The sequence below is a fragment of the Lonchura striata genome, chromosome 12 (genome assembly GCF_050655825.1).
Source record: "Lonchura striata isolate lonStrDom1 chromosome 12, ASM5065582v1, whole genome shotgun sequence".
Lineage (NCBI taxonomy): Eukaryota > Metazoa > Chordata > Aves > Passeriformes > Estrildidae > Lonchura > Lonchura striata.
Window position 1 is genome coordinate 2,394,075 of NC_140714.1, and position 13,312 is coordinate 2,407,386.

A 13,312-nucleotide genomic window follows, 5' to 3' on the forward strand; every position below is an offset into this window, starting at 1 on the left:
TTTGCCATATGCCCTTTATTTATATTTAAAACTATTTCTCCTGCTTTCTGAAATAACTTTAAAAACCTGCAGAATAACTAAGCGAGAAACAGCATTCATTAAACTGGTGTATATGTGATAATAAAAAAAGATCACACATGGATTAGATTCTTCCCCCAACAAGCCATGAAATTAAACTTTAAAAACCACATTTCTATGTGAGTGAAAAGCAAAGAAATATCAGGTTTGAACTGCCAGGTTTCATCTCCTCTTTTCCTAAATTTAAATTTTTTTCAACTAGTGTCCTTTTTACTGGTACCTGCACATTTCAGTGACATTTACTCACCGATCACCCTCAGCTCAGCATTGGCATAAATGGTGTCATATTTATTTTCTGCCACGCACTGATAGAGGCCTGAGTCTGACAGATTCAGCATGGGAATGAGGAGAGTCCCATTTTCTATTTGAATTCTTTCCTGATAAGAGAAAAACAAGGAAAAATATGGACAGAGCAGATGAGTGAACAAATAAAAGTTTTTTTAGTATCACACTGATGCACCTGATCAGGATTCAGAAGCAGAAATGTTGGTTTTTTTGGGAGCAATGAGGATGGAAGCATCAGAAATGGGGTGTGCACCTCTCTGTGTGGTGCTGGTTGCATTTCCAGCCCTCTGAGCTCTTCCAGCTTTTCAGGAAATCCAGGCACGTGTTGCACTAGTGGCTTTGGACAGGTTTTTCCAAGTTTTCTGTGTGTTTCCCTGCACTGCTGAGCTGGGAATCTCTCATTATCCTTCTCCATGAAGGTGCCACAGAAGGAGCTCTACATGAGCCTGGAGCATCTCTCACCTGGATCCTGAGAGGCAGCACCTCATCCCTGGCTGGTGGAACATCATTCCATCATCCCACCAGACAAATCTGATGGTGATAATCCCCAAAAAGATTTATCAGAAAAGCTCCACAGGAGACAGAGGTGCTCCAAAAACAAGAACATTTTGAACATCATCGCACCCTGAGTCACAGAAAAATGAGCCACTGGAAAAGCTCCACTGAAAACCAACATTTAAATTCCATTGGAAAGCACCAGGCAGCTGCTCAGAGCACAGGGAGAGCCTTCTCCTCCAGGCCTGGATTTCTACACACACCAACTTTCTTCAGCAATTCTGCTGAAATAGAGGAAGCTGCACAGTGGGCATATTTGGACCAGAGCATGGAAGTTGGTGTACTAAAAGAAGTTTTACTTGCTCTGCTTTGGAAAACAGAAAAAAGCCTGTTTCATGCTGCAATCATAACTTAAAGCTAAATATCTTGTGATTTTACAATTACTACCCTCTGGAGACAATAATAGCTGTACTGCAAAGTGGAGCACTGAGGAGGAGAAAAAAACATTCCCCCAAACAGATGAGTTTGGAAGATACCCAGGGGGAATATAAATCCCATCACCAAGTGCAAGCTGGAACAGCAGATATCACGGGGAGGATGCTGCTACTCATTTAGCCTGGCCCTCCTGCCCCTGGAGCAGGAATGGAGGAGTTTGGAGCACACAGTTAGAGGATGCACTCCAGAGTCAGATGAACAGCCACAAGCATCTCAAATGTATTTGTGAAGTGCTAAACATCTGTCACAGAATCCTAGAATGGGTTGGGTTGGAGAGATCTTAAAGTTCATCCCCTTCCACCCCTGCCATGGCAGGGACACCTCCCACTGTCCCAGGCTGCTCCAGCCCCAGTGTCCACCCTGGCCTTGGCACTGCCAGGGATCCAGGACCTGCCCATCCTCACAGGGAGGAATCCCTTCCCAACATCCCATCTAAACCTACTCTCTGTTAGTCTGAAGCCATTCCTTGTGTCCTGTCCCTCATCCCTTGTCATTTGTCTCTCTCTGTGTTCCTTGCAGCCCCTTCAGGTTCTGGAAATCCACACTGGGGTCACCCCAAAGCTTCTCCTGCCCAGGTGAACAATCCCAGCTGTGCCAGCCTTTCCTGCCAGCAGAGCTGCTCCATCCTCTGATCCCCTGGAGCCTCCTCTGGGCTCCTCCAGCAGCTCCAGCTCCTCCCTGGGCTGGGCAGGGCTGGGGCAGCTCTGCAGGTGGGGCTCACCTGGGAGGGACAGAATTCCCTTTTTTCCTGCAGCGACCAGCCCAGGGCATGGGGGGTTCTGGGGTCAGCACACACACCCAGGGCAGGTTTTCCAACACCCCAGCTTTTCCTTGGAGGTCTCCCAACCCTGAACTGACCCAGCCCAAGCCTGTTTAGCTTGGAAATGTGATGAGAGCACAGCCTGGGGTTGCAAGGCTGGTGTGTGGCAAACTAATTAACAACATTACATTACTTAGCCTCTGATAACTTTTTCTGAGGCTCTCGCTGCAGATATCTTTTGCATACTTAGCTTTACCTCCAGGCTGTTTGCTGTCCTCTCAATGCATTCTATTTTTACAAACATCCTTTGAATACAAAACCCCTCTCTGAAGCAAAGCTCGTGTTCCATCCTTATCCCAAATTCCCCACCGTTCTCTGCCGGCCCTTTTGAGCTGTGCAGACAAAGGAAGAATAAAGCACACGGTGTAGATGAGCAGGGAGAATGCTGGGGTGACCAGCCAGGTGGTCAGGCAGAGAGGTTTGACAAAGAGGACACAATCAGAATCAGCCCCAGGGTGAAAAGCATCGGGATGTTATTCTTCCTGGGAGAATTCCGACACGCGGGGTGCTGCGACAAACTGAATATTTTATTACATCTCCCTTGTACTTTCCCCTCCAAAGTGTCCATTCTGCCCATTGAGCAATAAAATCCAGCACTTTGTTGCCTGAAGAATTGCATTTACAGCACTCTGTAAGTACTGTGAAAATGCTGGTTGAAAATGTGTCTGTGAGTGTTTCATTCCTCTTTATTGAAACGGTGCAATTGGAGAGTGACAGACTCTAAATATTGCTGCCTTCAAAGAGAGAAAAACAAGATAATCTTGCTCAGAAAAAGGTGACAATGACTACAATGAGCAGGTTCAGTAAAATTGCAGTCCAGGTAAATTCTGGCTATTTTCCCCAGATGGAGTTTGGGTCTGTTTAGGACTGATCCAGCAGAAAATTATATGGAAGATTGGACCCCACTCCAACTACTTAAAATAAATACAACTAAATCAAATAAATGCTGGTTCTGCAGCCCAGCAGGTGCTAATTTAGCCCATATGTTTTGGAAATTCTCCGGTATGTGCTCTTGCTAGGCAGGAATTAATCAAAGAATTATTTTTTTCCATCCAAATGAAAATGCCTCACAGATGAGCCATTGTGTGCCCTAGAGATGCTGGATGGATGATCCATTTAAAAAAAATAAAATAAAAAAAAAGGGAAACTTGGCCTCAGCAGAATGCAAAGAGCTTCTTTTCACACAAGTCCTTCTCCATGAGGGTGCCACCAGCTGAAGGTTGGAGATGGATGTGCCAGAGCCTGGCCTCCCCAGGAATGCAGGGATTGTGCCTGGGAGCTGGGCTCTCAAAGACCTGGATGATGAAGGATCTGATCATGGTTCTCAAATGTTTGAGCTCCCAACCTCCCCTCTCCTCCTGCAGTCCTACTTCCCACTCCACTTGGTCCTTTTAAGTGACATTTTCCACTTATCCACTTACCCATTTTGCACCCTTCCTGTTACCTTTACGTGGCTTTCTTTGGATTATCCTTCTACAAAGCACAGAAAATATTACCCTCAAATTTAACTGATTTTCAGAGCTGACTGATTAATTAAGGTAAAGGATTAACTCAGCAGGAGGGCAGCACTCTGCACGAGACCAAAGGTCCACCCAGCTCCTGATTTGGAACAGAAACAGAAGAAAAGTGCAATTCAATGCTGAGCATTTTGCAATTCCAGCTCTGGAATCCTCTTCCAGTCCTTTGGCATCCTACCAGTTCCCCAAACTACAGATTTTATCTACAAATGTGTTTAGTGTTTCTTTCACCAATTATAATTCATATTTTTAAATCTTTCTATACCTCCAGCCGTATCTTGTAGCAATTAGGTAATTCACATGAAGAAATTGGTGTTTCTCTAAACTGCAATTTCATACATTTCCAATAAAGATGAAGTCCAAGAATTGAGGTTCTGTGTTGCAAAGAGTTTTTGCTATTACGTTTATTTTGATTAATCTTATTAATCTTTACCTATTTTTTGAAACGTAATTAATACATTGTAAAATTAATATAATGACAAATAATGAAAAAAAGCCACCAAATAAACCAACAAAAATATGAGGAAGAAATCAAAAGAAAAAGGATTCTTACCTCTGACATGAGAGGCTGGCCATTTTTTAACCAGCTGTAGGAAGGGGTTGGTTTTCCTCTTGCCTTACATTCCCAAAATAAACTGTCATAGAGAGACAGAAAGGTATTTTGGATTTTTTTATCCCATTCAGGGGGTGCTGAAAAGAATATGCAAAGCATTTTAAGCAGGAGAAAAGTGATTTTGCTTGAGGTATGCTGCCATTAATTAATGAACTGAGCAGGGCTAATTAGTATCTGTTCAACACATTTTTATTATACTGCAAGTGAATTCTTTACAATTCCCTGGCATTGAACTTTGGGGCAGGCTTGGGAAAATGTTAGAAATCAAGTGGTTAATGGGTAAGGAGTTTGGTTGAGATTTTATCAATTTTTAAGGCCAAAATGTGCAGAAATGGTGATTTTAGATGCCTGAAAATTCAGGAAAGCACCGAGACTTCTAATTTCTGCAAAGTCTTCCTCTAAAGAAATTCACTGAGGTGTAAAAGCAGAATTTGCAGGAATCACCCAGGAGCTCTGCAAACAACTGAGCCTCCAGGGCTGAGCTGGGCAGGAACTCCCCTGGGCAGGCTGACATTTGGAGCTGCTGGCAGCTTGGGGGTGGAGGTGAGACCTGGGGAGAATAAATAACACCTCATCCCATGGCAGGGACACCTTCCACCATCCCAGGCTGCTCCAACCCTGTCCAGCCTGGCCTTGGGCACTGCCAGGGATCCAGGGGCATCCCCAGCTGCTCTGGGAATTCCATTCCAGGCCCTCCCCACCTTCGCAGGGAATGATTTCCCCCAAAATCCCATCCATCCCTCCCCTCTGGCAGTGGGAATCCATTCCCTGTGTCCTGTCCCTCCACCTCTTATCCAAAGTACCTCTCCAGCTCTCCTGGAGCTCCTTTAGGTGCTCAAAGATCCTGTAAGGACAGAGCTCACCCTGTTTAAAAGCATTCTAATTACATTTAATTTGTACTGCTCTCAGGAACACAAAGCAGTGTCCAGGAAAGAATCCCTATTTTTTTGGAGACAGCCTTCCTCCAGAGGAAAACCCCCAGAGAAGAGAAAAGGAGCAAGAGGAAATCAATTACAGAGATAATTCACCAGCACACTCCTAATATGACAAAAAAAACCCTCATGCCAAGGCTTCATGAGTGCTGTTTATACATTGCTCTATGAACAGCTATTAATTAATGTACAAAGCACAGTTAATAAGCACATTGTTTTAGATTGAATTAACTGATCATAATTTTATAATTGCCTGTGCTGTTATCAATCACAGCCAGGTAATCTACTGAACTTGATTTTAATGGAACTGCTTGATTGGCGTGCTGAAAAAAATTAGTGAGCAACGACAGCAAAATCTACCCCCTGAAAGCAAGGAAATAATGAAATATTTAAACCAGCAGCAGACTGTTCTATTCCTGGCATATATCTTGATATTAGCCATGGCTGCAGGAGCCTGGTAGCTTATCAGCCAAGCCTGCATCTCTTCATTAGAAGAGATTTACTGAAAAAAAAAAAGGAAAATACTTGCCAGAGTCTTCTCAACAAATGTTAACTGGAGGCTCAGTCTCGCTTGCAGTGATTTTTTTCTCTTTGCTGTTATGTTTCATTTTCTTTTTTTTTTTTTTTTTTTTTTTTTGCTTTCTCCTTTGAAAGATTTATGGGGTAAAGAAAAGATCTCTCCTCTTATTCCTGTCCAAATATGTTGCTTTCCCTGGGTGTTAAGAGTTAAGAGACTTCATTCACCCTGCCTATGAGGGACCATCCCATGGACTGGGGCTGCAGGGATTGGACAGGGAAAAGGAGAAGATTCCCAGATTATTCTCCACTTTTAGCCAAGCTGGAAGAGAGGGAGGAATGGGATGAGTTCCCCGTGCTTTATGGTGCACCAGAGGAGGTGAAATCACCTTCAGTGCCACAAAGGCTCCCAAATCCTTCCCTGCCTCCATCTCTGCTGGACCCTGATCCCTACCTGCCTCCAATGGCACAGGGATTCCTCTCTGCCTTTTATCCACATTTCCAACTTCCCACACTTCCAGCCTGAGCTGTGGTGTAAAATATCTCTATTTGCCAAGGCTGTAGCTCAGTGAAGGTCACTGAGAGCCCCCAATCATTTTTTAATCAGCTTAACCTGACGTGCACTTTCTACCTCCAGGAAGGGGCTGAGAGACTTCATCAGCACCACGCAGCAGAGCACCATCCTGCTCTTCATTAAAAACCAAAATTCACTTAATCTGCTTACCATAGACAAGTAATTGCCCTCTTGCAATGTTTATTCCTCGGGTGTTTCCTGCCATGCACTCGTAGGAACCTTCATCTTCCTGCTCAACGTTGGGGATTTCAAGAACTCCCCCAGCCCTGTTGTGTTGGATTTTCTTTGCCAAGGAGCTTCCATCAGACCTCTTCCAGCTAATACTTGGGACAGGACTAAAGATTTGTGTTTATTGGAGAAAAAGAGACAGCATTGGTTACAGCAGAGGAAAAAGAATGTAAAATCCTTTCCTGAGAGCAGCAATATTTTTAAAAAGAAATAATTCCTAAGCATGACATACAGAGATTCATATAAGACTGAGATTTTACAGCATGTCCAACTTATTTAGGAGCACAGGTCCAAAGTGGGATGAAATCCTCAGCCAATTCTATGATTTTTCCTTAGGCCAATTTGTATTTTCCCCTTAGTAACTCTTACCTGGGGCTCAGACCTGTTTTTAAACCCTGTGACACTGAAGCAATGACTTTGCAAGTCCAAATAAACACCACAGAAGTTCTGAATTATTGACTGGTCCTCCCAGCAAACAAATCCCCTGTAGCACTAAAGGTATTTTCATACCCCAAAATAGGAAATATTGGCCAAGATTTCAAAAGATCTAAAAATACTAATAAATCTAAATATAAAAAACAGGAGAGAGAGCAGACAGAGAAATGAGTGAGGAAAGAACAGAACATTGAGGCTGGAAAGAGATAGAGACAAAAAAGGAATATTTTTTTTTCATGTTTTTGAAGCTTTCTATCATTTTCATTTATATTTGGATCAATGTATCCCATACAACACAAAACAGTGAAGTGTGAAGGCAGCTATAAATACATCTTGGATTTCTGGTAATATCAAAAACCATAGGAGCCTCTCTTTCATGATCTATAGTGTCACCAAAACACTTTGAAATATTAATAGTCATGGATTTCACAGTTGTTTGCTGCTTCTATAAACTGAAGTTGCTTTTTCTAACAAATTCAATTTTGAGCTTTTTAGAAGGGCTTTGGCTAAATGCTGACTTCTTTTCCACTGGAAGTAACATCCACAGCAAATGAAAACACAATTTTCATGGAAGTTACAAGTCCTTGTTTCCAGTCTCCAAGTCTCCAGTCTCCAGTCTCCCTGCCTGCAGTGCTGAGTTACAAAAGATTTATTCCTTTTTAGCAGAGACTGTAACTGCTCACACCTTAAATTATTTAAGTTCAAGTCCTTGTTTATTGAACAAAGAAATCAAGTCACAACTACAGAATGGATTAATTTCTTAATAATTCAGGAAGTTTGGGCCTGATTTCTGCATTTTGAGTCTGTGTGTCTGTGATGTTCACAACTTCCCTCTCAGCAAGAAGAACCAGGAGTTGGGAGAAATGTGAGATCTCGGAACAATTTCCTACAAACAGGAGTGACTGGGACATGTCAGATATTATTAACCAGTCAAAGGGCTGCAAAGCAAAACTGAGATTTTATTCTACTTTTCCCCATTTTGGTTCAAATTCTAAAAAAAAATCCAGATCTTTCTGGACAACAGCCACTGTCACCACCACCTTTATGAACTGTCCTCTCCATGAAGACCAAAAGCTATTTCTGATGTTGTTCAATATCATTCTTAGGGAATTTATAAGGGTTTGTTTTTCCTGAGGAAATTGTTCAAAGGTGCTGTCTTCTCCAGAGCCCTTGGCACAGAATCACAGGGTCAATCAGGCTGGAGAAGACCTCCAAGATCATCCAGTCCAACCTTCCACCTGCTCACTAATCCATATCAGGAGGTGCCACATCTACTTGTGGTTTAAAGCTGGTGACTCCAGTGTTTCTCTGCTTTTTCAATGATCCAATTTTTCTGAAAATCTGACCCAAACCACTCCTGGTGCAGCTGGAGGCTGTTGTCATGTCACAAGAACCCATCCCCACCTGGCTCAAGCTCCCTTCAGGTGTTTTTAGAGAGCAAGGAGGCGTCCCTTGAGCCTTCTCCTCCAGACTAATGCTGCACGCCAGCATTCCTGCAAGATTTCTCTCCAGCCAGTTAATTTCAGTTATTTATTCAGTTATTTAGTCAGGTATTTATTCAGTTATTATAAAGCAAGCTACTTTTGGCTGTTTAAAAGGAGCACAACTCTAGTGCAGATGAGCCTGGCTCACGACTGCCGTGCTCCAGGCAGCAAAAACAGCCAGGGGAGCTTCCCAGCCTGCCTGGGATTGATCCACAGCAAGGAGAGCACAACTGGCTCCTCAAATCCTCCTGCATATTCAACACTGGGGGAGCAGCAACTGTGCAGCAGCAGCCTGCAGGATGCCAGGAGCGTTTAACTACTTGCTTTAAAGGCGTCTCGTCTGGATTTAATTTTATTTTTTTTTATCACAAAGAGATTAAAGGGAACCAACAACCATATGGAAGGAAAAAAAAAAGCAATAATTAGATGCATTGTGCCACCTGAAAGACGTTCATCTCCATATTTCTTATTCTCTCAGCCATTTGTTTGCTCTCAGCTCTGGTTGTTCATGGACGAGGGAATTCTGTGCTGACACCAAGGCCAGAGGCAATTCCAGGTGGGAAAAGGCCCCTTCTGTCAGCTTGGCCAAGGTTTGAGCAGAAGGTGTTCCCCTGGTCTCCTTCTCCTCACCACAGACTTTTAATCACATCCTCAGGGATGTCTCAAGGCAAGCTGGGCTCATTTTTGGCCAAAGGTGAGGGTGTTTGACACTCACTGCTGGTGCAGCTGAGCAGGAGGACAGAGAAACCTCGCAGCTCATCAGCTTTGCTGGGTTTAAAGACAATAAAGAGTTAACTGCACTTTGTTCTCCTGCCAGGGAGCCTGGATTGTACCAGGAGAAGGAATTCCTGTGTCAGGACAGCAGCTCCACCTGAGCTCCAGGTAAAGGAGCAGAATCTGGCAGGATCCATAGCTCAGCAATTCCATGGGATGGACCTTCCTAGAGAATATCTGCATTTCTTCACTGATGCCTCATTGCTACAGAATTCCCAGCATCTTCAATCACGGTATTTTGCGCAAAATAGGGGATTTTTTTGGGTTGGTTTCACTTTTTCTGCTGTTAGTTTCCATCTTTACAACAAAATCTCCCAATAGCAACTCTTACTCAGGCCATGTGAAACCTTTCAAGTTTAAAAAAACAATAAACCAAATTTGATTAAATTGGGCTTTGGGACAAACAATCTATTTAGAAATTGATGCTTTAAGGAGTGAAACTTTCCTTTAGAAGTAGGTAATCCTGTATAAAACCTAGTGCAATAAATACACCCATGTGAATTTTTTTGGGGTTATTTTGCAGGTTCATATTCTTTGGAAGGCCAGGACCTGTCACTGCCTGCCCTTGCAGCTTTGGGGTGGCCCTGCCCCTCGTGGGTCTTTCTATCATTCAGTCCCTTCTAATAACCAGATTAAAAATATTAACTGCTTGGGCCTAAAAAGTTTTGGAGTACATGAAGAAACAATGAGTGCACTTCCTAAATTTATTACACTTCATACACCAAGTCTGGCTTTCTCCTGAGTAAATAAGAAAACAGTGCATAAATATGAGAGTGTCGTAGTACATAAATCTGCAGTTTATTTGAAACCTTCAGAGCATCCAGGAGCACTAATTTAATTTATATTCCACCATACAGGCAGCAGAATCACAAAACCATAAGTTACTAACTGGGAAAGAAAAGGAGATGGAAAATATTTTGTGGTCGGTGACAAGTTCTTGTCACGGCGAACGCGGAATTAATTTGTCTGCAGAATTAGAGCCCACACCATGAGGGAGGGTTCACCTTTTTCAGCAGAGATGATGCATTGGGACCGTGCCTCATCTTTTGTCCTGTGCATCTGGGGGCCCTTCAAAGGGAAATTCAATCTGCATTTGGGATAATGAAGCCCGTGGTTCGTTAGACAAATGAGGCCGAGCTGAGCTTTGAAAGCTGCATCACTGCTGACACCAGGGAGAATTAGGATCTGAGGAGCACCATAATTAAAGCATTTAATTTTGGGTCCTCCTGATGGATTACCTGAAAGCAGCAGTTTTCTGCAAGCTGTCGCGGCACAACCTGAGCTGTGCGAGGGGATCTGCTCATCCCTGAAAGGAGAAATTCAGGCCTTGCTTTGGTCAGGGGTGGAAAAGGGGAGCTGGAAACTTCACTTGAGATGCTCGAGGTCATCCCCATATCTGGGATTTCAGAATCCCATACCTGACCCTTTTAAAGCTTCCTACATCAACAACTTGAGAATACACAGAGGTGGTGCCTGGAATTTTTATGTAAATTTAGTAAAAATGGTTATTTGGAACCCCCTTGGAGCTGTGTGATTATCTACTTATTCCAAGAGCTGCTAGAAAAAAAATCCTTCTGTGAATACGTTTAAAGGAATAGGTGGGAACTTCCCATGAAAAATGAATATTCTGAGGTGAAAGAAATCTTGTTTTATATTATTCACATATGCTTTTTACAACCTCAGCTAGCAACAACCCATCTGCAGGGATTGTGAACTGATTATTTCCCTTTCTTTGAGAAGGGAATGAAGAAAAATATAAACCACAGACAGAGTTTAATAAATATGTGCACCAGACATGGAAACTACTTTGCTTATTTTCATTCCAGGGACTATTCTTATTTGTGCAACAGAAAAAAAAAAAAAAAGTTCTTTTGAGAGAAATCCACAGAAAGCAGCACAGTGTAACTCAACTGAACATAATTCTTTCCATGGTGCTCAATCCCCTGAAAGACAGGGAACAATAATTTGGATATATGGCATGATTAATAGAGCTTGATCCAAACCAGGACTTTTAATCCTGGCATAATATTAAACACTGTCATCGTAATGAATATTGGTGCAGAACACAAAGTCTCATCTCTTCTATTAAACTGCCACAGGCTGCAGGATTTGAAATAGTGGAGTCACTATTTCATATTTCAGTTTTCCCTCTTTCAAAGGATTAAGTATAAGGTGCAGTTTTTTGCCTGTTTAGATTCATCAGAGAGCTGCACTTTATTTTATAATCCCATCAGAGCGAGTACTAATTTGCTTTTCAAAATCTTCTGTTTGTGGTGTCTGCTCTATAAAACAAGATTCAAAGTCAAGGACTGGCCTGAGATCCTTTGTCCATTTGGGATCCATCCCTCTAAACCCTCTTTGCAGGGAGAAATTCTTATTTAACCCCTTATCTTCCTCAAAACAAGAAGAATTTCTGGGGCTGGTAGATGATTTCTAAAAATCCTGAGTGATATTTTAATGTGAAGTGCAAAGAAGAGCTTTGCAACAGATCTATGTGGAATGCACCTACCCCAGGCTGCCCCACAGGAGCACATTTGGGTGACTTTAAAAAAAAAAAAGGCATCTTTAAGACATTTTAAACCAAGTTTTAAACTCATCCACGAGCCTGTCCCCTCCCCGTCTGAACTGTGGAAGTGCCTTTTGAGCGAGGCCCAATTGGTGTGATTTGCTGCTCCACACAGAAAAGGGACGCTATTTCTCTAAATACCACAAAACTACTTTCATTTAAGACTTTTGCAGCCCAAAAACCCCAGCAGGTTGCCTATGATCTGCCTCCAGCATGAAAGATTTCTGTTATTCGCAGCGCCCAGGCAGCAGCAGCCACAGCATTGTGGGAGCCAGCGGCCTAACAGTGTGAATATAGAAAATTATGGATAATGGGAAAGCAGTTCTGAAACCCGAGCGAGATAATAACCACCGGTGCTCGTGGCAGATCAGAGGTGCAGCTCAACAAATGCTGGGCTGAATTGATTTTAACATAAACAGACAATAGCAGGGGCCAGGGTTTTAGTGGAGTTTGGGAATCTGAAGGTGCTGCTGCATTTAGATGGTTCTGCCTGCAATTGTAAACAGTTGGAGGCAGGAAACTTCCAGCTTTTCACAATGCCACTAATCACCTGCATACCTCTAGAAATCTGGCCTTATTTAATAAGTTAAGAGTGTTTCACCTGCAATCTGTTTGGCTTGCTTTGTTCACTTCTAAGTGCCAGCTCTGAAATAAAGCTTTGCCACTGATGGACATGTTGGCGAAAAGGTGATTTAAGGCTCTGTTTAGGGAGAAAAAAAAAAAAAAACCACACACTGAAACCTGTGTGAGACATTGAATTTCTAAAAATAAAATTGAAGAGGAGAAATTGTGAGAAATTCTCCAGTATCACCATCCAAGAGTCTCTGCTCCCAAGCAGCACCTCCAACACGGTGCACATCAGCAGTGTGGTACCAGAGAGTGTGTGCAAAGTGGATTTTAGCTGTGGATCCCTGGTATTTAAGCAGGATAACACCAGGGAAGTCTGGCAGCACTGCTTTCAGCTGCACATGAAGAAGAAAATCTACATTAAAGCTGCATTAACCCTCTCAGGCATTCCTAAGCACTGCATAGAAGGGTCTCCCTGACGGATCTCATTATCCATATGTCCTTTCAGTCCCCTTTTTTCTCCTTAAGATGTTCTTAAAATGGCAAAATCTGTTCATCACATTAACATGACCCATCTTTACCCCTTCACTAAGATGTCAGTGCTTTGTACATCTCATTTCCTGGATTTTTCTCTATCATTGTTCAATGCTTTCCATGCAACAGATGGAAATAAGAAATGACAACTTGAAATGTAGAGCCTGCACAGACTAACACACAATTAAGGAGGTATTTAAAGAGAAGTAGCTTGACAGTATTTGGGAAAGAAAATCAGTTTTATCAAGAGTGCTAAAGTCTGGTACTGCTTTTGGGCCAAAAATGTGCATATGCCTTTAATAAAAATTAGCTGTAGTATTAGTTTGTATAGAAATCTCATCTGAAAGGCAAGGCCATTTCAATCTTATTAACTTTGTATTTGCTTTATTTTTCTACTTG

The 13,312-nt window shown here is 42.6% G+C and overlaps 1 protein-coding gene across 3 annotated transcripts in view; it reads right to left on the reverse strand.

The window, feature by feature from the left end:
• The window catches only part of CNTN6 (contactin 6), a 129,946-nt gene that overhangs the window by 35,152 nt on the left and 81,482 nt on the right, over positions 1-13,312 (reverse strand). For all 3 annotated transcript variants that reach the window (XM_085590276.1, XM_021529017.3, XM_085590277.1), the window contains 3 exons: positions 6,476-6,660; positions 4,244-4,380; positions 326-455 (listed from right to left, as the gene is read on the reverse strand). In XM_085590276.1, the coding sequence (XP_085446402.1) occupies positions 326-455; positions 4,244-4,380; positions 6,476-6,660 (452 nt within the window). The remainder of the gene's footprint in view (positions 1-325; positions 456-4,243; positions 4,381-6,475; positions 6,661-13,312) is intronic.